Source organism: Balaenoptera borealis (genome assembly GCF_965194805.1).
Source record: "Balaenoptera borealis genome assembly, chromosome: 3".
NCBI classification, from domain to species: domain Eukaryota; kingdom Metazoa; phylum Chordata; class Mammalia; order Artiodactyla; family Balaenopteridae; genus Balaenoptera; species Balaenoptera borealis.
The window spans coordinates 42153756-42180487 of record NC_138866.1 but is presented as its reverse complement, the minus strand read 5'-3'; the positions used below and the strand labels follow the sequence as shown (position 1 = coordinate 42180487).

Genomic DNA, 26732 nt, shown 5'->3' with positions numbered 1-26732 from the left:
CAACTCTCCAAAAGTTAGGAGACAAAAAAAAAAAAATCTATCATTTCCTTTTGGAAAGTTTATAAAATGTTGAATTAAAAGGCTGCAGGTGTGGTATTCAGAGCACTGAGGCTAGTACTCGAGATAATTCCATCTGGGGGAGGTTATTTGTTGGGACAGGACACTGTTTAAACTTTGAAGTCAGTTTTAAACAAAGTGAAGCAGCTGGAACCTGGCATAAGAAGAAACAAATCTTTCACATTAACTATTGCTTTTTGGAGAAAAAAAGATTTGGACTTGTTTTTACAGGTGCCAATACATTTATTCTTCCTATAGGAACTGCTGTATTTTTATCTTAAATTATAAATTTTAAAATAAGCATTTGTGAACTCACTTAAAAAACAGAAGGAATAGTAACCTTAAAAAATGTAATAGGGTTTATATTTCTAAAACACATTTTGGGATAAGACTATAGTAACATTTTAAAGCACTCTTTTAAACATGAAAGTAAGGAAAGAAATGTTTAATACTGACTAATTCTGTAAAGCAGAGGCAAATCTCATTTTACATACTATATACTTAACATCAAATGACCAGGCATCTTCTTCATCAAGGCTTGTAGTATTTGTTCTCAAGCACTGAAGCTATGATGTTGCAAAATCTGTAGGGCTGGGTTAAGTATGCGAGGAGAATTGAATACAGCAGGATAGTTTAGCAGCTGCTTAAACAAGGAATTTAAGCAAGTGTAGATGAACCCAGGGTGGACAGGAAAAAAATGCTTCAAGAACTCAGTAAAACACAGCTGAAATACTGTAACATTTTCATAGACAGCTGGGAAGCAACTGTGTTGCTGGAACTCAGGGTTGATTTTAAAGACTGGATCTGGTCAGCCTGAGTCTAAGCAAGCTGGTAGCCATGAGGAACCACAGACTCTAGGTAGAAACAAATCAGTTTGGTTCAGCAATCATTTTAAGGCCCAATGTGTACCTAGCATTATGCTACGACTTTGTAGAATGCAGAGGTAAACAAGACAAAGTCGTTGTCCTCGGGGGGCACATTTAACAGGAGCAACAGACCCACAAGCAAATAACAGTAATACAAGACGATAAGGTCCCAGATACTTAGTTTGTACCTACTGTACTAGTCACTCGGAAGACAATGAGTGCAAGTCGCAATCCATGCTCTTAAGGAATATATTGTCCAGTGGAAGTGACAGACACATAAATAATTACAGTGCAGTCTCCTAAGTGCTGCAGTAGCGTTGCTTTCAGAGAATAAGGCATCCGCAGTTAACAGGAGAGGAACCCCTGTATTTCACCACTACGGCTGGGAAAACAACTCAGAGAGTGTAATTCATCTGTACATGTTCTTGAGTATTCAGGGTCCGCAGACCCCTTAGAGACATTGATAGCTATGACTACCTGCCTCCCTTCCAAACTGTACTTACATGAAAATAATTTGCATATGGTTTCAGGGTATTCACAGATAGGTCCCGGGTCACCCATCCATGGACTCGGGATTCAGATCCTTCGGGTACTTGATGAAAGATTATTACCTTTGTTTCCTTTTTAATTTTATTTTTAAATGTGCAGTGTGTAAGAAACTCATCTTGATCTGCATGTAGAAATACCCAAATCCAGGCAATTTAAAGTCACTATACTATCTATTCATCAACTCCTAGAAGAATCCCATAAGTTTCTGTGGCTTATGCCATGTGCAGTTACTGAATCTGAGTGAGGAGTGTGCGGTGCTGCATTCTTCTGTGAAGTTACTGAGGAATTTTTTACTTCTTTTCTCTGCTTGCCTCCTGTTGTTTTAGGAGAGACTGCTTTGTTTGGATTCCTCTCAGTTTGCAAATAACAGAGACATAATAATGGGTTACCAACTGTTTGAAGATTAGAGTCAGAATCTAAAACCTGCTGATGAAATGGATTATCTAAACCTAAAAAGCTTTTAGAAAGTTATGTATATGTATTTTTAAAAATACACATGTGATAGGCAAATTCTTAAATGGACATAAAAAATCCTGTATTATTACTTTATTGCTTAGAATAAATTAGTTTTAGATTTTCTGTTCCTTAGTCTTACAATCAAAGAACAAAAAACAAAATTTCTTTATGAATTTTAAATATTTTTAAAGCAAAAAAATTGAATTTCAAATGTCTAAAGAGTTTTATAAATACGACTTAGGATGCTTCAAATACATGGTCTAGCTCAGTGACATCTCCCGCTTAAATGCATGCCAGGTTAAATGACGTACTGCCTACCCACGGAATCAAGGAATAGTCTCCCTTCTTTAAAAACAAATCTGAAAACAGCTGTTGAAACAATTACATCATAGAGTAATGACATGACTGTGGAAAGTTAAAAAGTCAAACTTTGAAAGCATCAAACTACATTTAATATAGGTAGAAAATTTATGTTTGCTTTAATGATGATTTATTAAGATATCTTTTCTTTAAAAAAAAATTAAACTCTGTGAGGACCATAACTGGATATGAATGTGACTCTTTTTGCCTGTTAACAGTGATGCTCTTGAAAAAAAGTTTCCAGTCTAAAAAATTCTCTTTTAAAGCTCTAAAACTGTGACTGTTTAGCTTGTGTAAATGAGCGCTTCAAAAAACCTTTCCAAAATGTACATTAACAAATACCTTTAGATAAGGTGATGCATTTTATTGATATAACTCATTGATTAAAACTCAGTTACTAGAGTTAAAAATAGCATAATTATTTGGAGGCCTTCTAAAGCTGTGGGGTTTTTTTCTTAGTGTATCTCAGTGACACATTCTTATCCCTCTCTCCTAAGTCAACTGCCTTTTGCAGCCCACTCTGAGGGTCATTGCCTCTTAGGATAATTTCTTTCCAGTTCTATAAAAGTAAGTGCTAATCTGTTTTAAGTGCTCTTTATTTGCCAGCACTATTCAAAACACTTTATATGCATTATCCCATTTAATCCGCATAAAACCCTCTGAGGTAGGTACTCTTACCTTTATTTTGTAGATGAGGAAATGAGGGTTTAGAGAAGTTATGTAACTTTCTGAAAGTCCCTTATCACTCATTCTCCCTCGTACCCCTTACCTATTTTTCATTATAGCACTCATCACCACCTGACATAATATATGTTTGTGTCCTTACTTGTTTGTCATTTGCCCTTCACATCCCACTGGGATATGATGTCAGTGAGATTAGAGCCTTTGTTTTCTTCACTGCCGAAATCTCCAGAGTCTAGAACAGTGCCTGGCACATAGGTGCTTAGTTGATATTTATTGAGTTAACAAATGGATGAGCCTAGCACTGCCCTCTTACGGAATCCAGGCTCTTATTCCTCCCCCTTCCTCTTTTACTCCTTCCCACATGAAAACCTCACACTGACAGTCTTGATGGGACCATTCCCAGGTGACTGAACAACAGGCCTCATTTGGAGCCCAGACTTGACTGATCATAAAGGGACTTGTGCTTGAAACTTCATCACTGCTCCTCTCCTTAGCTGCCCGCTACCATTACATACCACTAGTAAAATGGAATTTCCCTCAACAACCTTTAAAAGTACTAATTTTTTATGTGGATAATTAAGGTATTTGGTATCAGGCAAAAAGCAGTGAGCTGTAGTCTCAGCTCTACCAATTACGAATTAGTTGAATTATACTAGACTCTTTTGAAAACCTTGTGTGACTCTTCATTCTTGGGTCTCTTCCTACTTATCTAACACTTCCCTTTTGTGTTCCTCTATTTTCTCTTTATTCACCTTTCTTTGTCCTTCTCTTATTTCTGTCATCATTTATTTTGTTCTCTTTTTCTTCATTGCCTTCCACATCTTTTAAGTCCTAGCTTAACTGCTACTTCCACCTAATTTAAACCAAGTATTCCTCTACATGTTTATCTCCACTACTAGGTGTTTTTTTTTTTTTTCCAGTTTTACTAGGATGCTGTTTTTATTTTTAATTTTTTTAAACATCTTCACTGGAGTATAGTTGCTTTACAATGGTGTGTTAGTTTCTGCTTTATAACAAAGTGAATCAGTTATACATATACATATGTCCCCATGTCTCTTCCCTCTTGCATCTCCCTCCCTCCCCCACCACTATAGGTGGTCACAAAGCATCGAGCTGATCTCCCTGTGCTATGCGGCTGCTTCCCACTAGCTACCTATTTTATGTTTGTCCACTACTAGGTTTTAAGCTTCTTGAAGTTGAGGACTATTTCATTTTCACCTGTGTATCATCTTCTCAACACCATCTTAGCTCCACACATACAGTAGGCTTGTATAGACGTTTAGTTAGTGAGCATATGCTTTTGGGAAAGCCCACTCTGACATCTCTGTGCCTCAATTACCTTAACCTTGTCTGCCTCCCAGAATTACTGTTAGGATGAGATAAGATGATAGGCAAAAGATCTTTGCAAAATTTTAATTGCTGTATAAATATAAGGCAGTAACTACAAGAAATAGCATAACTTTACAATAATTGAATTTAATATGTTTCTTGAGACTTGGAAACTTCTTCAGGGTCCAAAAAAAAAATAGTTATAGCTCTTGTTACATCACTGAACAATTTAATCAGTAAGTTAATGTGCAGAGTAGAAAATAAAGGCACATGTAAAGCAGTTTTGTGAAACTGGATAACAGAGAAAAGAAGAATATCTGGCATCAGTGTAGTTTTTGACAGATATGTAAGTAATGCAAAGCATGGAATTTTTCTTAATCGGGGGATGATAACATTTAATTTTACAGGTTGAAAATTAATTTTGCTCTCAAACCTTAGTTATATCCTGTGTTGGTTTTTACTTTATTGACGAGGTAAGCTCTGATCTTGGATACTTCTCTTGGTTATTTTGTATATTCTGCATCACGGCTTTGTAAAATGTCAGAATATTTAAACAATGCTTATGTCCTATGAAGATTTTTTAAAAGAAGTTCTTATTGTTTCTTTTTTTAAAATTTATTTCTTTTTTAAATTTATTTTTATTTTCGGCTGCGTTGGGTCTTTGTTGCTGCGCTCAGGCTTTCTCTAGTTGCAGCAAGCGGGGGCTACTCTTTGTTGCGGTGTGCGGGCTTCTCAGTGCGGTGGCTTCTCTTGTTGTGGAGAATGGGCTCTAGGGTGCGCGGGCTTCAGTACTTGTGGCGTGTGGGCTCAGTAGTTGTGGCTCGCGGGCTCTAGAGCACAGGCTCAGTAGTTGTGGCGCACGGGCTTAGTTGCTCCAAGGCACGTGGGATCTTCCCGGGCCAGGGCTTGAACCCATGTCCCCTGAGTTGGCAGTCAGATTCTTAACCACTGCCCCACCAGGGAAGTCCCTTCAATGTTTATTTAATATATATTTTTTCAGCATTTAAAATGTGTTTGGCATCATTCCAGACACAGGGACTACAAGTACTGAATAAACCATAAGTTTCTTAATTTTAGTTTTTATCATATCCTGACAGAGCTAAATTTCAACAAGTCTTTTCCTATTTAAAATATTTGTTCTATTTAAATTGATATAATAATTGCTTTCTTCTTAAAGGATTGTGCTGTGGCATTACAGTTTGTAGTACTGCTATAATTATACAAAATCTTATTTCCCTTTCCTCTTTTATTAAAAAAGATTGATACAAGTAACAAAAAGGAATGGTATATTAAAATAGTCTTTGTTAGACTTCCTAATATGAAAGGAATTTGTCTTTTACAAGTATTTTGATCATCTTGAACAGCTGTTATTGAGTCATCATTGAATCTCCAAAACTGACTACTTTTACTGTGGTCCCTATAAAAACTTGATGGAAAATTTCACTTTATTCCTGTGGAAACTATTTTAAAAGTATAAAGAAGTTTTAGAAAAATTACTATGACTCTTGACTCAGATGTCTTTAAGATTATTTAGGATAATTTACTTTTAAGATGCTTGTTATCATGTATATATGGTAAGTACATGAAATTTGAAATGAGGATTTTTGTGGTCTTAAATAGTACCAAGTTGGCATTCTTTACATTCTTAGGCAATGTGCTTTTTAAACTTAGAGGAGTGAATTAGGGTATACGCAGATAGATATACATATGTAGTCAACTCTGGGTTTTTTTAAACATATTAATGAATTCTTCATTTCAAACTGCCTCCCCTACTTGGTCTTACCTAGCATTTATCATTTGCACCACAGGTTTGGGCACTTGTATACCGTCTTAGTCTATTCAGGCTACTATAACAAAATGCTATAGACTGAGTGGCTTTTAAACAACAGAAATTTATTTCTCACAGTTCTGGAGGCTGGACATCCAGGATCAAGGCACCTCTTCCTGATTCCTGTGTCCTCACATGGTTGAAGGGCTAGCATGGTCGAAGGGGCTAGCAAACTCTCTGGGGCCTCTTTCATAAAGGCACTACTCTCATTCATGAGGGCTCCATCCTCATGACCTAAGCACCTCCCAAAGACCACGCTTCTTAATACCACCACACTAGGCATTAGTATTTCAACATATGAATTTTGGGGAGACATAAACATTCAGATCATAACATATACTTCTAAAATGTTGTCTCTTAATTGTTCAGGGGTGGGAGTGAAAAGGAGGGTGTATTTTATCTCTGTGACAAGTTCTGAGCACCTTGAGAAAAGAAATTATTGCAAACGCAGTCCTTTTTTGATCCCCAGTATTATTTAGGAAAGTTTAAGGCACATAAATACTCAGGTACACTTGTTTAGCTGAAGGAGTTTCTCCTTTTTACAGGTGGTGAAGCAGTTCCACTCTTCACTTCGCAGACATCATCTGCCAAGATGTCCGTGACGCTACCCTCAGTGAACCTGGAGGACTGCTCTCAGTCTCTGAGCGTCAGCAGTGTCCAGGGGGACACAGAATCCTCAGGAGCAGATACCTTCTGAATGTGAAGTGAGAGCCAGTACAGTATGTGTGCTACTGGTTTTGAGGTCATTTTTCTCTGGCATAAAACTATCTCTCAGACTATTTTGGTCCTTCAACATATTCAGGAAAACAATTTTTTTATTTTTTATTAAAATGAAAAGTGTAATTTGGGTAGTTAGGTAACATTTTTAAATAAAATAACTTAAATGGATATCATCATGAGTCTGTGTTATTTCTTAGAATCCTGAGGCAGCATAGAATAGTGGAAAGGGCATAACTTTTGACATCTAAAAATTTATTCTACAGATATAATTATCTGTACTTAGTTATGAAATTAAGTTGCTCAAGGTTATTCATTCCAACTTTTTTATAAGAGCAAATAATTGGAAGCAATCGAATGTCTCTCAGTAAGGAACTGATTAAAAAATTGATAGTACAACTGAATACTAGGTGGCACAAAAAAGAATTTTAAAATGTTTATGTATTGATATGGAATTATCTCTGAGATCTAGTGGGGTTTTTTTCACTGATTTTATAAAATTGAAGTATAATTGATTTACAATATTATGTCAGTTTCAGGTCTACAGGATAGTGATTCAGTATTTTTGCAGATTATATTCCATTATAGGTTATTATAAGATACTGGGTATAATTCCCTGTGCTATACAGTAAATCCTTGTTGCTTATTTATTTTATATATAGTAGTTTGTATCCGTTAATCCCAAACGCCTAATTTGTCCCTCCTCCCTTCCCTCTCCCCTTTGGTTACCACAAGTTTGTTTTCTATGTCTGTAAGTCTGTTTCTCTTTTATATATACATTCATTTGTATTATTTTTTAGATTCCACATATAAGTGGTGTCAGTATTTGTCTTGTCTCACTTATTTCATTAAACATAATAATCTCTAGGTCTGTCCACGTTACTGCAAATGACAATGTTTCATTCTTTTTTATGGCGGAGTAATATTCCATTATATATATATATATATATATATATATATATATATATATATATATATATACCACATATCTGAGATATATTGTTAAAGTGAAAAAGGCCATGTGCAATATAGTGTATGAATTATGCTACCATCATTTAAAATGAGGTGGGCGGGAATCCAAATATATGGCACGTACATACATATATGCTTACATACACATATTTGCTTATGTATCCATTAAATATATTTGGAAGGATAGACAAAAAACAGCTAACTTGGTCTCCAAGGAGGGAGATTGAGTGGCTAGGTGATAGAGAGGTTGAGTGATAGGAGTTAGGTATGACTGTATTTACTGTGGATTTTTATATACCTTACATGTACACCTTATAAATCTTTATAGTGTATAAACCTCTGAAATGTGACTGGATTAACTTTAAAAGTATAAATACATAAAATTAAAAGAAAATAAAACATGGCTTTGTAATCAGACACATGTATGTTCTAATTCCAGTTTCTTCACCTTGGTCTGTGATGGGGCAAATAAACCCCTCCTTCACAGCTGCCTGGGTAAATGGGTTTAATACCTGGTTTGCAGGATACTGGGGATTATCAATTATGTTGGGAGTAGCACCCACCATGGTGCCTGGCACCACATAAGTGCTCAATTAATGGTGTATGTCATTATCTTGAGGGGTTTAATAAGCATCCTACACTGGACAGTAAGCATATAAGAAAGAGGGCAGCCTAGCATTAGCAAAGACATTTATCTCTCTGAAAAATTTTTTCTGTGACAACTAAAATTCAAACAGTAACTATAGTCATCCTTGACTTTTCTCAGCATTTTCTGGTGAGTCTCAGCCCTGGCTGCACAGTAGAACCTCTGGGAGCTTTAAAAATGCCTGGTTTCCATATCCAGGGATTCTGATTTAATTGATCTGAGTGGGACCCAGGCATTGGTATGAAAAAAGAAAAAAGACCTTCCCAGATGATTTTAATGTGCACTCAAGGTTGAGAATTACTGAAGAGCAATGTAGAATTCCTTAAACTTCTAGTAGGACCCATTGTCGGGGGAACTTAGAGAGAGTCTGGGTGTTTTTTCTCACTAAAGATAGAAGATTCAAGAACCTGTGGAAACTCAGAAATGTGTCCACACGTGTTTCTTCTTATGTCACAGCTCCTCAAGCTTCACTCAGATACTGGTTACTGAAATGCTCTAGGTTTCACTTTAGAACCTATTTTTCTTTGCTATGGCCTTTTAGACATGTCTGCTTGTAATAGTTCCCATTAAACAGGAAGAAGAAAAATGCTGTGCTCTGGATCATAATTTGTTTCTGATGTTCACTTACAAGTCTCTGATATACGAAAGCTGCTGATATGTTTCTAAGTGCTGCTTCGTTTTAAACATTACCCACCCCCCACCCCAGTTTCTGGTTTTCAGGACTTTTTCTGTTTGGGAAAGATGTTTCTTAATTTTAGCAAAAGCATTTTAAATGATTTTAATTATTGTGATTAAAATATTTTTATTCCATCTGCTTCTTTTTTCTTTAATTGAAGTATAGTTGATTTACAAAGTTGTGTTAGTTTCAAGTATAGAGCAAAGTGATTCAGTTATACTATATATATAGTTTATATATATACTTTATATTCTTTTTCAGATTATTTTCCATTATAGATTATTATAAGATAGTGAATATAGTTCTGTGTGCTATGCAGTAGGTCGTTGTTGCTTATCTATTTTATATATAGTAGTGTGTATCTGTTAATCCCAAACTCCTAATTTATCCCTTCCCCACTCACTTTCCCTGTTAGTAACCATACGTTTGTTTTCTATGTCTTTGAGTCTATTTCTGTTTTGTAAATAAGTTCATTTTGTATCATTTTTTTTAGATTCCACATATAAATGGTATCATTTTGTCTTTCTTTGTCTGACTTAATTCACTTAGTATGATAATCTCTAGGTCCATCCATGTTGCTGCAAATGGCAATATTTCATCCTTTTTTATGGCTGAGTAATATTCCATTGTATATACCACACCTTCTTTATCCATTCATCTGTCGATGGACATTTAGGTTACTTCCTTGTCTTGGCTCTTGCAAATAGTGCTGCTATGAACATTGGGATGCATGTATCTTTTGAATTAGAGTTTTCATCTTTTCCAGATACATGTCTGGGAGTTGGATTGCTGGATCATATGGTAACTCTATTTTTAGTTTTTTAAGGAACCTCCTCCATACTGTTCTCCATAGTGGCTGCACCAATTTACATTCCCACCAACAATGTAGAATGTTTCCCTTTTCTCCACACCCTCTCCAGCATTTATTATTTGTAGACATTTTGATGATGGCCATTCTGACCGGTGTGAGATGATACCTCATTGTAGTTTTGATTTGCATTTCTCTAGTAATTAGCGATGTTGAGCATTTTTTCATGTGCCTATTGGCCATCTGTATGTCTTCTTTGGAGAAATGTCTATTTAGGTCTCCTGCCTATTTTTTGATTGAGTTGTTTGTTTTTCTGATATTGAGCTGCATGAATTGTTTGTATATTTTGGAAATTAATCCCTTGTTGGTCGCATTGTTTGCAAATATTTTCTCCCATTCTGTATGTTGTCTTTTCGTTTTGTTTATGGTTTACTTTGCTGTGCAAAGTCTTTTAAGTATAATTAGGTCCCATTTGTTACTTTTGGTTTCTATTTCCATTATTTTAGGAGATGGATTCAAAAAGATGTTGCTGCAATTTGTGTCAAAGAATGTTCTGCTTATGTTTTCTGCTAGTTTTATAGTATCCAGTCTTACATTTAGGTCTTTAATCCATTTTGAGTTTATTTTTGTGTATGGTGTTACAGAATGTTTTAATTTCACTCATTTACATGCAGCTGTCCAATTTTACTCAGCACCACTTATTGGAGAGACTATCTTTTCTCCATTGTATATTCTTGCCTCCTTTGTCATAGATTAATTGAGCATAGGTGCATAGGCTTTCTTTCCTGTTCCATTGATTTATATGTCTGTTTTTGTGCCAGTACCATACTGTTTTGATTACTGCAGCTTTGTAGTATAGTCTGAAGACAAAGAGTGTGATTCCTCCAGCTCCCTTCTTCTTTCTTAAGATTGTTTTGGCTATTCGGGGTCTTTTGTGTTTCCATACAAATTAAAATTTTTTTCTTTTAGTTCTGTGAAGAACTAAAGAAAAGAACTAGGTATTTTATTCTTTTTGATGTGATGGTAAATGAGATTGTTTCCTTAATTTCTCTTTCTGATATTTTGTTGTTAGTGTATAGTAATGCAACAGATTTCTATATGTTAATTTTGTATCCTGAAACTTTACCAGATTAACCGATGAGCTCTAGTAGTTTTCTGGTGGCATCTTCAGGATTTTCTATGTATAGTGTCACGTCATCTGCAAACAGTGACAGTTTTACTTCTTCCTTTCCAATTTGGATTTCTTTTATTTCTTTTTCTTCTCTGATTGCTGTGGTTAGGACTTCCAAAACTATGTTGAATGAAAATGACAAGAGTGGTTTAGATAGCCTCAACCACCAGAGGACAGACAGCAGAAGCAAGAAAAACTACAATCCTGCAGCCTGTGGACCAAAACCCACAGTTACAGAAAGATAGACAAATGAAAAGGCAGAGGGCTATATACCAGATGAAGGAACAAGAAAAAACCCCAGAAAAACAACTAAATGAAGTGGAGATAGGCAACCTTCCAGAAAAAGAATTCAGAATAATGATAGTAAAGATGATCCAGGACCTCGGAATAAGAATGGAAGCAAAGATTGAGAAGATGCAAGAAATGATTAACAAAGACCTAGAAGAATTAAAGAACAAACAAACAGAGATGACCAATACAATAACTGAAATGAAAACTACACTAGAAGGAATCAATAGCAGAATAACTGAGGCAGAAGAACGGGTAAGTGACCTGGAAGACAGAATGGTGGAATTCACTGCTGCAGAACAGAATAAAGAAAAAAGAATGAAAAGAAATGAAGACAGCCTAAGAGACCTCTGGGGCAACATTAAACGCAACAACATTCGCATTATAGGGGTCCCAGAAGGAGAAGAGAGAGAGAAAGGACCAGAGAAAATATTTGAAGAGATTATAGTCGAAAACTTCCCTAACATGGGAAAGGAAATAGCCACCCAAGTCCAGGAAGTGCAGAGAGTCCCATACAGGATAAACCCAAGGAGAAACATGCCGAGACACATAGTAATCAAAGTGGCAAAAATTAAAGACAAAGAAAAATTATTGAAAGCAGCAAGGGAAAAATGACAAATAACATACAAGGGAACTCCCATAAGGTTAACAGCTGATTTCTCAGCAGAAACTCTACAAGCCAGAAGGGAGTGGCATGATATACTTAAAGTGATGAAAGGGAAGAACCTACAACCAAGATTACTCTACCCGGCAAGGATCTCATTCAGATTTGATGGAGAAATCAAAAGCTTTACAGACAAGCAAAAGCTAAGAGAATTCAGCACCACCAAACCAGCTCTACAACAAATGCTAAAGGAACTTCTCTAAGTGGGAAACACAAGAGAAGAAAAGGACCTACAAAAACAAACCCGAAACAATTAAGAAAATGGTCATAGGAACATACATATCGATAATTACCTTAAACGTGAATGGATTAAATGCTCCAACCAAAAGACACAGGCTTGCTGAATGGATACAAAAACAAGACCCATATATATGCTGTCTACAAGAGACCCACTTTAGACCTAGTGACACATACAGACTGAAAGTGAGGGGATGGAAAAAGATATTCCATGCAAATGGAAATCAAAAGAAAGCTGGAGTAGCTATACTCATATCAGATAAAATAGACTTTAAAGTAAAGAATGTTACAAGAGACAAAGAAGGACACTATATAATGATCAATGGATCAATCCAAGAAGAAGATATAACAATGATAAATATATACGCACCCAACATAGGAGCACCTCAATACATAAGGCAACTGCTAACAGCCATAAAAGAGGAAATCGACAGCAACACAATAATAGTGGGGGACTTTAACACCTCACTTACACCAATGGACAGATCATCCAAAATGAAAATAAATAAGGAAACAGAAGCTTTAAATGACACAATAGACCAGATAGATTTAATCGATATTTATAGGACATTCCATCCAAAAACAGCAGATTACACGTTCTTCTCAAGTGCGCACGGAACATTCTCCAGGATAGATCACATCTTGGGTCACAAATGAAGCCTCAGTAAATTTAAGAAAATTGAAATCATATCAAGCATCTTTTCTGACCACAGTGCTATGAGATTAGAAATGAATTACAGGGAAAAAAACGTAAAAAAGACAAACACATGGAGGCTAAACAATACATTACTAAATAACCAAGAGATCACTGAAGAAATCAAAGAGGAAATCAAAAAATACCTAGAGACAAATGACAATGAAAACACGATGACCCAAAACCTATGGGATGCAGCAAAAGCAGTTCTAAGAGGGAAGTTTATAGCTATACAAGCCTACCTAAAGAAACAAGAAAAATCTCAAGTAAACAATCTAACCTTACACCTAAAGAAACTAGAGAAAGAAGAACAAACAAAACCCAAAGTTAGCAGAAGGAAAGAAATCATAAAGATCAGAGCAGAAATAAATGAAATAGAAACAAAGAAAACAATAGCAAAGATCAATAAAACTAAAAGCTGGTTCTTTGAGAAGATAAACAAAATTGATAAGCCATTAGCCAGACTCATCAAGAAAAAGAGGGAGAGGACTCAAATCAGTAAAATCAGAAATGAAAAAGGAGAAGTTACAACAGACACTGCAGAAATACAAAGCATCCTAAGAGACTACTACAAGCAACTTTATGCCAATAAAATGGACAACCTGGAAGAAATGGACAAATTCTTAGAAAGGTATAACCTTCCAAGACTGAACCAGGAAGAAACAGAAAATATGAACAGACCAATCACAAGCAATGAAATTGAAACTGTGATTAAAAATTTTCCAACAAACAAAAGTCCAGGACCAGATGGCTTCACAGGTGAATTCTATCAAACATTTAGAGAAGAGCTAACACCCATCCTTCTCAAACTCTTCCAAAAAATTGCAGAGGAAGGAACACTCCCAAACTCATTCTATGAGGCCACCATCACCCTGATACCAAAACCAGACAAAGACACTACAAAGAAAGAAAATTACAGACCAATATCACTGATGAACATAGATGCAAAAATCCTCAACAAAATACTAGCAAACAGAATCCAACAACACATTAAAAGGATCATACACCACGATCAAGTGGGATTTATCCCAGGGATGCAAGGATTCTTCAATATACGCAAATCAATCAATGTGATACACCATATTAACAAATTGAAGGATAATAACCATATGATCATCTCAATAGATGCAGAAAAAGCTTTTGACAAAATTCAACACCCGTTTATGATCAAAACTCTCCAGAAAGTGGGCATAGAGGGAACCTACCTCAACATAATAAAGGCCATATATGACAAACCCACAGCAAACATCATTCTCAATGGTGAAAAACTGAAAGCATTTCCTCTAAGATCAGGAACGAGACAAGGATGTCCACTCTCACCACTATTATTCAACATAGTTCTGGAAGTCCTAGCCACGGCAATCAGAGAAGAAAAAGAAATAAAAGGAATACAAATTGGAAAAGAAGAAGTAAAACTGTCACTGTTTGCGGATGACATGATATTATACATAGAGAATCCTAAAACTGCCACCAGAAAACTGCTAGAGCTAATTAATGAATATGGTAAAGTTGCAGGATACAAAATTAATGCACAGAAATCTCTTGCATTCCTATACACTAATGATGAAAAATCTGAAAGAGAAATTATGGAAACACTCCCATTTACCATTGCAACAAAAAGAATAAAATACCTAGGAATAAACCTACCTAGGGAGACCAAAGACCTGTATGCAGAAAACTATAAGACACTGATGAAAGAAATTAAAGATGATACCAACAGATGGAGAGATATACCATGTTCTTGGATTGGAAGAATCAACATTGTGAAAATGACTATACTACCCAAAGCAATCTACAGATTCAATGCAATCCCTATCAAATTACCAATGGCATTTTTTACGGAACTAGAACAAATCATCTTAAAATTTGTATGGAGACACAAAAGACCCCGAATAGCCAAAGCAGTCTTGAGGGGAAAAAACGGAGCTGGAGGAATCAGACTCCCTGACTTCAGACTATACTACAAAGCTATAGTAATCAAGACAATATGGTACTTGCACAAAAACAGAAACATAGATCAATGGAACAAGATAGAAAGCCCAGAGATAAACCCACGCACCTATGGTCAACTAATCTATGACAAAGGAGGCAAAGATATACAATGGAGAAAAGACAGTCTCTTCAATAAGTGGTGCTGGGAACACTGGACAGCTACATGTAAAAGAATGAAATTAGAATACTCCCTAACACCATACACAAAAATAAACTCAAAATGGATTCGAGACCTAAATGTAAGACTGGACACTATAAAACTCTTAGAGGAAAACATAGGAAGAACACTCTTTGACATAAATCACAGCAAGATCTTTTTTGATCCACCTCCTAGAGTAATGGAAATAAAAACAAAAATAAACAAATGGGACCTAATGAAACTTCAAAGCTTTTGCACAGCAAAGGAAACCATAAACAAGACGAAAAGACAACGCTCAGAATGGGAGAAAATATTTGCAAACGAATCATCGGACAAAGGATTAATCTCCAAAATATATAAACAGCTCATTCAGCTCAATATTAAAGAAACAAACACCCCAATCCAAAAATGGGCAGAAGACTTAAATAGACATTTCTCCAAAGAAGACATACAGACGGCCACGAAGCACATGAAAAGCTGCTCAACATCACTAATTATTAGAGAAATGCAAATCAAAACTACAGTGAGGTATCACCTCACACCAGTTAGAATGGGCATCATCAGAAAATCTACAAACAACAAATGCTGGAGAGGGTGTGGAGAAAAGGGAACCCTCTTGCACTGTTGGTGGGAATGTAAATTGATACAGCCACTATGGAGAACAATATGGAGGTTCCTTAAAAATCTAAAAATAGAATTACCATATGACCCAGCAATCCCACTACTGGGCATATACCCAGAGAAAACCGTAATTCAAAAAGACACATGCACCCGAATGTTCATTGCAGCACTATTTACAATAGCCAAGTCATGGAAGCAACCTAAATGCCCATCAACAGACGAATGGATAAAGAAGTGGTGGTACATATATACAATGGAATATTACTCAGCCATAAAAAGGAACGAAATTGAGTCATTTGTTGAAACGTGGATGGATCTAGAGACTGTCATACAGAGTGAAGTAAGTCAGAAAGAGAAAAACAAATATCGTATATTAACGCATGTATGTGGAACTTAGAAAAATGGTACAGATAAGCCGGTTTGCAGGGCAGAAGTTGAGACACAGATGTAGAGAACGGACATATGGACACCAAGGGGGGAATACTGCGGTGGGGTGGGGATGGTGTTGTGCTGAATTGGGCGATTGGGACTGACATGTATACACTGATGTGTATAAAATTGATGCCTAATAAGAACCTGCAGTATAAACAAACAAACAAACAAAACAACTAATACTAAACTTTCATTGGGTTATTTGTATGGAAATATGTTAATATAAGTGTTTCAGACATTACATGAAATTTCTAAAAATCTTATATGTTCTGGTATAATGTTATAAGTCATAATCCTAGTTATTACCTTAAAATGTATATCTCAGAAATAACTAATTTTCTTGTCAACTGCATTATTATGAACTTTCATCAAATCTTTAACTGTGGTCATTTTTAAGTCTTTTGTCATTTCCAGACAGTTCTGGGTGTACTCTGATGCTTTTGTAAATATGTTCCTATAAAAGGGTTTCATCTTCAGGAAATTCATGGAAAAGACTCTGACAAGTACAGGTTTCTGGTAACTGACTGTACTGCTGAATTGAATGAATAAGCATTTTCAGAACTCTAATGAAAAACTGATGAACTCATAAAAGTGCTAACAAAAGATCAAGATGAAAAAAAAAATTAATTACATGGGACTGAGTGAACTGATGAGGATGAGTATAATTTTTGTGACTTTCTGTCTGAATTAAAAAAAAAAAAAATCCAACAAGGACTCAGAGGCAAAGAATATACAAATCAATTTTCACTGCAAAGTAAAGGAGCTGTTACAATGGAGGATTACTGGACTGAATGTCAATATTATGACATAGTATGAGTGTGTTTCATGTTTGGTAATTGCAATCATTGTTGCTTTTGTTGTGGTCATCCATGAACAATGCTTGGTGTCAGTCTATTTATCTCTTGTAAAAATAAAATACAGTGTGTGTGTGTGAAAAAAAAAAAAAAATGACAAGAGTGAGCATTCTTGTCTTGTTCCTGATCTTAGAAGGAATGCTTTCAGCTTTTTACCATTGAGTATGACGTTAACTCTGGGTTTATCATATATGGCCTTTATTATGTTGAGTTATATTCCCTCTATGCCCACTTTCTTGAGTTTTTATCATAAATGCATGTTGAATTTTATCAAAAGCTTTTTCTGCATCTATTGAGATGATCATATGGCTTTTATCCTTCAGTTTGTTAATTGATGTATCACATTGATTGATTTGCAGATATTGAAAAATACTTGCATCCCTGGGATTAAATCCCATTTGATCATGGCACATGATCCTTTTAATGTATTGTTGGATTCAGTTTGCTAGTATTTTGTTGAGGATTTTTGCATCCATGTTCATCAGTGGTATTGGCCTGTAATTTTCTTTTTTTGTGATATCTTTTGTCTGGTTTTGATGTCAGGGTGTTGGTGGTCTCATAGAATGAGTTCAGAAGTGTTCCTTTCTCTGTAATTTTTTGGAACAGTTTCAGAAGGATAGGTGTTTACTCTTTTCTAAATGTTTGGTAGAAATTACCCTTGAAGCCATCTTGTCCTGGACTTTTGTTTGTTGGGAGTTTTTAAATTAGTGATTCAATTTCAGTACTGGTAATTGGTCTGTTCATATTTTCTGTTTCTTCCTGGTTCAGTTTTGGGAGATTGTACTGTTCTAAGAATTTGTTCATTTCTTCTAGGTTGTCCATTTTATTGCTGTATAGTTGCTTGTAGTAGTCTCTTACGGTCCTTTGTGTTTCTGTGGTGTCGGCTGTAACTTCTTTCTCATTTCTAATTTTATTGATTTGGGCCCTCTCCCTTTTTTCTTGATGAGTCTGTCTAAAGATTTATCAATTTTGTTTATGTTTTCAAAGAACCAGCTTTTAGTTTCATTGATCTTTTCTACGGGTTTTTTAGTCTCTATTTCATTTATTTCTGCTCTGATCTTTAGTATTTCTTTCGTTCTACTAATTTTGAGTTTTGTTTGTTGTTCATTCTCTAGTTCCTTCAGTGTAAGGTTAGATTGATATTTTTCTTGTTTCCTGAGGTAATCTTATATCGCTATAAACTTCCTTCTTAGAACTGCTTTTTAGCAAAAGCATTTTTTATTTAAAGGTGTTGGTAGTTTTTTCACCCTAATCAGAAAACCTGCCTTTTCTAGTTTAAGGTAGAAGTATAATCTTTGATTTATTCCACTCTGTATGTACTTGAGCTTTTCTTAAAAAAAAAAAAGTTTAGTATCTTTTCATCAGTATTTTGTTTGTTTATAGGATTATTTCTGGCCAAGTTTCCGTCTGTATATATTCTGCCAAGCACCTCAAACTTTTTGGAATAAAATTATGTATGTAAAAGTAAATGGTAATTTTGATGTTACAAGCTTTAAAACGTTCATTTTATATTTAATTTTATAATTTCCATCTTCCAGAGTGGACTATTTAAAAGACATGCTGTTAATAAGTAGACTCTATCAAGATCAAGGCTGTTACTATTGTTGGGCTTACATGCCAGGGTAACAGGTATTTTAAATGTTTCATTGGTTTAAATCCTAAAATAAATTTGCTTTTTGTGCATTTTAATAGAATCTTGAAAAAATGTTTTTATTTTCAAAAGATGATTACATCAGTATATTTCTTATCACTTGCATATTTCTCATCTCTTAATTTTTCTTTTAAAATATTAAACATATATTTAAAACAGTTTTATACTTTTTCTATTAAAAACTCAACATTTTCCTAAAAAATAAATAAAATAGCATTTCTTAGTTTGTGGTGGATTACTGCCCCCGATCCAAGAATAATTCTGTAGTTGAAACATTTTTTGAAACAACTTTTTAAAAATGTCCTGAAGCCATCATTTCCTTATAGATGAGTAACTTGAACTTCTGTGATGTTGCTAAGAAGAAACCCCCTGAAATATTCTTTTCTACTATACATCCATATATGTATCTGTTTAACAAAAATTAACTCTGAAGGCTGTTGGGCACACAGTGCGGCGTGGATACTTACAGCCCGGGCTGGGTAGCCATCTCAGGATTCATTCTCTCCCTTTGGTCATCTGCCTCTCCTGGAGAATGAAGGTTGACCAAGGAATTGTCTCTTCCTAGTATGGAATCGCCATTTGGTCACCTAACATCAGTTACACAATAGTTTTAAAAACTCTCTTACAGATGCCTTGGAAAAAATGAATATTATAATGAGAAATCCCATCATTACAGTTCAGAAAATTTCAGGAAACCAGTTTTTTACTTGACCTAGCTCATGCCAGGAGAATAGATTCCAAGTCTCAGACTGTCAAACCTTTGAGAGTAATCAGCCCGTGTCTGTACTTTTTTCAAAATTAATTAATTAATTTTATTTATTTTTGGCTGTGTCAGGTCTTAGTTGGCAGCACGCGGGATCTTTGTGGCGGCATGCGAGATCTTTTGTTGGTGGCGTGTGAGCTCTTCATTGTGGTGTGCGGACTTCTCTCTAGTTGTGGTGCACAGGCTCCAGAGCACATGGGATCTGTAGTTTTGTGGCACGTGGGCTCTCTAGTTGTGGCCTGCAAGCTTAGTTGTCCCGCGGCCATGTGGGATCTTAGTTCCCCGACCAGGGATCGAACCTGTGTCTCCTGCATTGGAAGGCGGATTCTTTACCACTGGACCAGAAGGGAAGTTCCTGTGTCTGTACTTTTTAAAGGTATTATTTCTTCTTGTACTGAAGTGTTTACCTAGAAACAATCGGAAATATTAGCTAGGGTGCAGATGTCCCCCTGGTGAGGCCAATAAATATTGTAAAGCTATGTGATGGAAAGCAAACAAATCAAACTTCTTTTGCTGGATTATTATAGTGTGAATGGTCGCATTTAATAGTTTCAGCCATAGTAAGGGATAAATTACTGATACATCTCTTAAATTCAGGGACCCCTAACCTAGGTAAAAACCCTCAAGCAAATCAATAGACTCCTCTAACTTCTCCTGGGAGGTCGCTTCTATGAGACCTCTGAAGAGACCCAGATAGTGAGACTGAACAGGATTTAAAATCTTGAAGGGAGCTGGTAAGAAGTCCCAGGAATAGTTCTTGGTATGCGTAGACGTCACAGATAAAGAACAGGCCTGGCGCTGCACAATTGATATGATCTATATGTAAAGAGTTGAAAGTGTATGTCTTTTTCCCTGAATCAGTATGACAAACAGTGATAACGATTTCAGTCGACACTTTGTAGCCTGCTTTTCCTGAATGAAGATATATTTTTCTTTTCTATTTTTCATGAGATGTTACATTAGGAATAAGTATCAAGTGAGGAGGTATTTCTACCATGGGGATAGTTTAATGAGATTTCTTGGTAAGCTTGGTAAGTATTTTTATTTCCTCTTTGCATGGGTTATGAAAGTACCATAGACACTCAGGATTATTTTAAAAGGTGATTGGGTTGATTTTTCTCTGTGGATAAAATATTGGCTGTGTGTAATTCTATATAATTATAACAACCAGCTTGAATGTCTGGGTTGGGAGATAATCGTTGTAAGTATAAAGGAGATGTTCAGATCATATTCTTGACGGGCTGTTTGCTAGTGTTAAGCAGAGGTATTCCTATGATTTGAGTGACCCCTGGAGTTGGAAACGGGTAACAGGCCCAGCAAGAGGTCAGGTTAGTAGATGAGGAAACATTCTTAGAAACGAGATGAGGAAATAATATATTTTGTTTCAGAAAAGGGAGGGGAAAATGAAGAAAAGTAGAGTCATAGAAAACACAGAGAAGGAAATCAGTAGTCCATAGTGACATATTAACAATCTTACAAGGAAGGCAGTCGGTTTGATTGGATATAATAAAGCTCTAGTTTTGTTTCATTGTCTTGGGTGGAATTTGCACTTCTGAAGTTGTCTGCTTGATCAGAAAGGTCTCCGATAACCTGTTTGTGCCTTGAAGCCATCTGCTTCTGGAGGCTTCTTTGGTTAGCCTCAACTTGCAGTCTCTCATGGGAGTGAACGTCCATTGGTCTGAGTTGGAAGTTCCTTTTCATTATGACATATTACACCCTGGGTAGACTTCTGTAGCTGTTGTCAAGAGGACCTGAAATGGCTCCTTTCAGTAATTTAAAGCATTTTTGCATCTATATCACTTAGTATTTTCTGCAAAACAAACCACCCCAAAACTAGGTGGCTTAAAACAACCATTTATTTATTCATGATTCTGTGGATGAGCAATTTGGCTGGGATCAGCTGGGATAGCTTTGCTCTGCTCTGCTCCTCATGGTGTTGTCTGGCCTTATACATGCATTTATAGTCCGCTGATAGTTGATGGTGTCATTCACACATCTGGCAGTTGCTGGCTGTTGGCAGGGGTAACTGGGCCCATCATCTAGCAGGCTAGCCTGAGCTCATTCACATGATATTGGTTGAGGGTTCCTAAGAGCAGCAAGAGAGGGCAAACTCCAACATGTGAGCAGTTTTCAAGCCTCTGCTTGGGTCATGTTGTTAATGCCTTGTTGGCCAAAGCAAATCATTTGCAAGCACAGACTCAAAGAATAGAGAAATAGTCTCCATCTCCTTATGGAAAGATCTGCAGTCACATACAAAGGAGCATGCATATGGGATGGGAAGAATTTGTGGCCATTTTTGCAATTAAACACACACTGATATCTTTTCTGGTGAACCTGGTCACTGAGCTAGGAGTCATACAAAGGTGTGGATGATGTCTCTTTTGGAAAGGTGGCTTGTGCATGTTGAGCATAAGACAGTACCCTAGATTGACTTCTTACAGTATTCAGCTAGATCTGCATGCAACAAAATAGAGTGATTGGTGGCGTTATTCCCAATCACATAGGACATCCTGTAATGATGTCCTATGGGAAAAAATCTGTATGAGCTCTGAGGAGGTGATCATGTGGCCATTAACAATAGTGACAAAACATTAGACTAAGGCAGATTAAGGATTTTTGATAGTTTAAAACTGGAGTCAGCAAATTTTCTCAGTGAAGGGCCAGATAGTAAATTTTTTATAGGCTTTGAAGGCCAAATATAATCTCTGTCACGTATTCCATATTCTCTTCCTCCTTTTTTTTTTTAAACAAAATTTTGAAATATGTAAGAAACATTTTTTAGCTTGTGGACCATATGAAGAGTCTGTAGGCCAGATTTGTCCCATGGGCTGTAGTTTGCCAACCCCTGATTGGGACAGTTTTAGCTTCAGTGTCTCATTTATTCTTTCTACCTTTCCTGCATGGGGAGTACAGTTTTTATGTTAGGAGAGAAACCCTGCAGAGTTCCTATATGATTGTTACAGTGAAATGAGTTCCATAGTCACTGGGTAGGAAAGTAGGCATTCCCCATGCTAGGAACACAAAGTCTAGTAACTGTAACATCTGTAGCTTCTCATTAAGGAATGCGTTTTTTCCATCCTGAAAACTTACAGACTACTGATAGTAAATATAGTCTAGAGACCTGGGTAGTTGTATAAAATCCATTACTAAATGTTCAAAGGGCCTTGAGAAGGAGTTTCTGTATTTTGTCTTGACCCTCTCAGGTTTACCTGGGTTATGTTAGCACAGGTAAGATGTAATTTTACCACTTTCTAGTCAAATTTTGTAAATTTTTCCATTATTTATCTACTGTGGAACTTGATTTGTTCCTGATGTAGAAAATCATGGGAAATTTAATTAGCATCCACTGGTTGGCTCGTGGTACTCCTGAGCAGTTGTCAGGCGATTCTCAGAGCCCATCTTTATGGAGAAAATGTCCCTGTAATTGCCAATATTGTTTTTCAGAAGTTTGGGTTGATTGTTATGAGCCAATTATAGTGAGTCTAAATTGAGCCAGTTTTCCTTCCAAGTTTGGTGGGGATACATGTCAATTTGGTAGAACTCATAGTTGGGGTAATAAAAGCTGCTTGTTAGAATGTGAGTTAGCAAGGGCATTCATTGGTTTCTGGAAGAAGGTATTGTCTATGAGTATCTCCCTTAACTGACAGGTGTTTTTCAATATCAAATAGCTTTTAGTGAATCGTTAATATCTTTACCATTTTCATTAAGGTATCTTAAGAAACCGAAAATCCCCTTTTTTTCCATAGCATTCCAAAGTTATGAACAATTCCAAATTCATATATATCTGTTTAATGTTTACCATTTCTTCATTTGCCAGAGCGCAAGTCAGAGAAATTAGTTCATTCACGTGGGCAGATTGAACATTAGGCAATGGAGCAGCTTTGGGAGCTGCATGTTCAGTGGTGACAGTGTATCCTGCTCAGGAAATGCCTTTATCCTTTTTAAGATAAGAGCCATCTACAAGTAGACTTAAATTAGAATTGACTAAGATTTGACCTGGGCATTCTTATGTATATAGTTTTTGCTTTTTCCTGAAGTATATAATTTACACAGAAAAGTGCTCATCCTGGAGAGCTCAGTGAATTTTCACACGTGTATACATACCTGTGTAACTACCTCCCAGCTGGAAATAGAACATTTCCTAGCACTTCAGAAGCTTCCTTTGTGCCCCCTTCCCAGTCAAAACGTACCCCTTCTTGTCCAGAGGTAACCACCATTCTGACTTCTACCACCATCAGTTAGTTTTGCTTGTTCTTGAATTTCATGTAAGTGGAATCATACAGTGGATAGGCATTTCCTTTTGGCTGCTTTTGTGCAGTATAATGTCTCTGAGTACATCAATAGTTTGTTATTTTTATTGTCATGTGGCATTCCATTGTATACATGTTCCACAATTAATTAAGTTATTCTCCTATTGACGGACACTTGAGCTGTTTCTACTCTTGATTCTGAATAAAGCTGCTATGAATATTATTGTATTCTGGTGGACAGATGCGCTAATTTCTCTTGGGTATTTTTCTGGGTAATAGGGTAAGCAGATGTTTATATTTAGTAGGATTTAGGCATTCTTAATCCCCAAGATATCATTAAACAGTCATGGATTCCTCTTCATCTAGAAGGGGAAGTGAGTGGTGGAATTAAAATGTGAATGATGTTAAGCTGCGATACGTGAAGTGCACAGTGAAGAATTTCCTAAGCCGTACAGCAGCTGACAGAGAAAAGCTGAATGTTGCCTATAAGTATCAGGGATTGCACAGCACATGGAATGCAGAGTTAGTGCAGAAGTAAGCACTCATCAGCCTAGATCAGAAGCTTTGATCAATTACATGCTGCTGCCCTCATGTGCGGGCAGGGAGGGTGGGTTGTGACTCCAGATCAAAAGAGTTGTTCAGATAGGCAACAGGCTTCTGGTGTGAACCTCTCTACTAAATTAACACACCTATTAGGCAACCTTGTCTTCCCTGAACGATTAGAAGGGTTTGGCACAGTTAGGGACATGCAAAGTATAGAGTTGCTGTGGGGAGCTTCTACCTTAGGAAGGGTTCTGGATTCATGTTTTAGTACTCTTGTTTGGGCAATCCTGAATATCCTCTCAGTTGTTTTTGAGTTTAGGGGCTTGAATATAATGGAATGGTTTTTATTTCGGAGGAGGACAGAGAGTGTCTGCCTATAGACAGAACATGACCAAAATTAAGTAGTTTCATATTTTATAGTTTGTAATCATGTAGTTACAAGTTTTCAATTATGTAGACCAAAATTACATAGAGTTGTAACTTTTCTCTAGACGCTTTATGTCCTTTTCCAGTCAATTTTATTAAGAGATATTTGAAGCCTTCCTGTGAAGAACTCAGATCAGGAGAATACAGCAATAAATTATCTACCTGTTGTATTAGAGTGGATTCTCATGGGAAAATGGAATCATTAAGGTAATTTACTTGGACACTGAGAAAAACATGAGGGTGACTCCATAAGTCCTCAAGCCCCATGATATTTGCACAAGTCCTCAAGCCCCTCAAGTCCTCAAGCAAGAAAGCAACCAATTCTTCTTAACTACTGGTTGCTAAAGAATGCTGCACAGATATCCACTGCCATAAAATAATTACTTGTGGAGGGAATGGAGAACAAGATAGTATCTGGGTAGGAATATGATGAATCTAAGAATCGTAATTCTTTTGATTTCTCTGAGGTCTTAAATCAGTAGCATTTCCCATTAGGTTTATTAATTAGCAATGTGAGCATTGCAAGGACTGGTGCAGTAGAATTAGCCCATGTTCTTAAAAAATGGCTTTGAATACGAGATCCTTCAGGTTTGAGTAAGTCTTGGGTAATTTAGGCAGGTGTTTATAAGGATAGATCTCAGTCTTAATAGGGTCAGTATTAATAAGCATAGCCCTTAGCCTTTGGATATGGTTCTTATTCCTAAGCTATGGCCCTTCTAGGATTTCAGTGGAATGTTCAAATTGTTTACCGGGCTCCTCTCAATTGGAGGGACTCTGTCTTTCCAGTATTAGGCAACTGTTGACATCTCTACTCAGCTCTTTCATACTTCCAGCTGTTGCTCTCCGCTGGATCCTTGGATTTTCACCCAGCACATGTCAGGAGTCAGCTAAGGATCTGAGAGTTTGTATGAAAATATTGCAACCCCCATCTGTGGCTCCCTTCTTTATGAACTTTCCCTGACCAATATTCAGCCTTTCTGAGAGCCCTGAACACTGGTCCTGACTTCCAAGCCCAGCAAAACTGCCCCTTTGCTTGAGTGTGTCCTCCACGTGTTGGGAAGTACCCCGGATAAATGTGGATCTCAACAAGTGTGTTTTCCTTCTTTCAAGGTATGAATGTTCTCTTGTTCCTGCCTGTTTTTGATTCTGCCCCAGTTTCTTCAAATGACTGGTTTTTATATTTTGTCCAGAGTTTGTAACTGCTACTGGCAGGAGGCTTAGTCTGTTATAAATACTTTACCATTACTAGAAACTGGAATAGGAGCAGCAGTAAAATGGTGAGTGAGAGGTATCCAGACCTTCATTTTTTAACCTTCTCCTTCCTTCTGTCTCCCCTCTCTGCCAACAATCTTTCCACCACTGGCCCTCACCTAGAAAGGCCCTGGACCTCAGTAAGAAGAAAGGAACAGAATAGGCTATTGGCATGAAGGGGTGGCTCAAGAATTTGGGGAAGAAAGATGATCTCCCTGTGCACGTAAGTCTCCTCTCATCAATGATATCCTGAAAACACTAGAGTGGTTCCAAATCTGGCTCTGCACAGTTTAAAAACCAAGATGCACAGGCCCCACTCCACACCCACCAAATCAACAGCGGGTGGAAGGGCCAGGTGATTCTGATGGTTAGTCAGGATTGGGAACCATTACTAGAAGAGGCAGGACTCAGATGTCTCTTGAATGAACGAGTGAATGAATGCATATGCACAACGGGCGATGGTGAGGTCATTCCCACAAGGTTAAAACCGCCTGCTCTTCCACAGCCCTGGTCTCCAGTATCCTGAGTTGTTGAGGGCATGTCCGAGTGCTGTGGAAAGTAGCAGCCAGAGTGTGTTTTGACAGTGATATATGATGCCTTGCTTCACGGGAAATAGTTCAGGAACAGCCAGGAAGTCTGAAGTCCACTGAGAATGTGTTAAATGTGAGGTGTCCTGTTAGGTTTCTCAGTCTCTCAACAGTCTTGAAATTTGTTTGTCCTTGTTCCAGTTTATATGCTCCTGAAAAAGGCCTTTTATTGTCCTGCGTCTGTCACTTAAAGATATCCTTAACTCAGGAAACAAACCTCA

General features: G+C 36.8%; 1 protein-coding gene across 11 annotated transcripts in view; it reads left to right on the top strand.

The window, feature by feature from the left end:
* The window catches only part of KIAA0586, a 106889-nt gene extending 98656 nt beyond the window's left edge, over nt 1-8233 (top strand). For all 11 annotated transcript variants that reach the window (XM_082386424.1, XM_082386423.1, XM_082386418.1 and 8 more), the window contains one exon: nt 6675-8233. In XM_082386424.1, the coding sequence (XP_082242550.1) occupies nt 6675-6826 (152 nt within the window). In that variant the 3' untranslated portion in view covers nt 6827-8233. The remainder of the gene's footprint in view (nt 1-6674) is intronic.
* Nucleotides 8234-26732: the final 18499 nt, after the last annotated feature.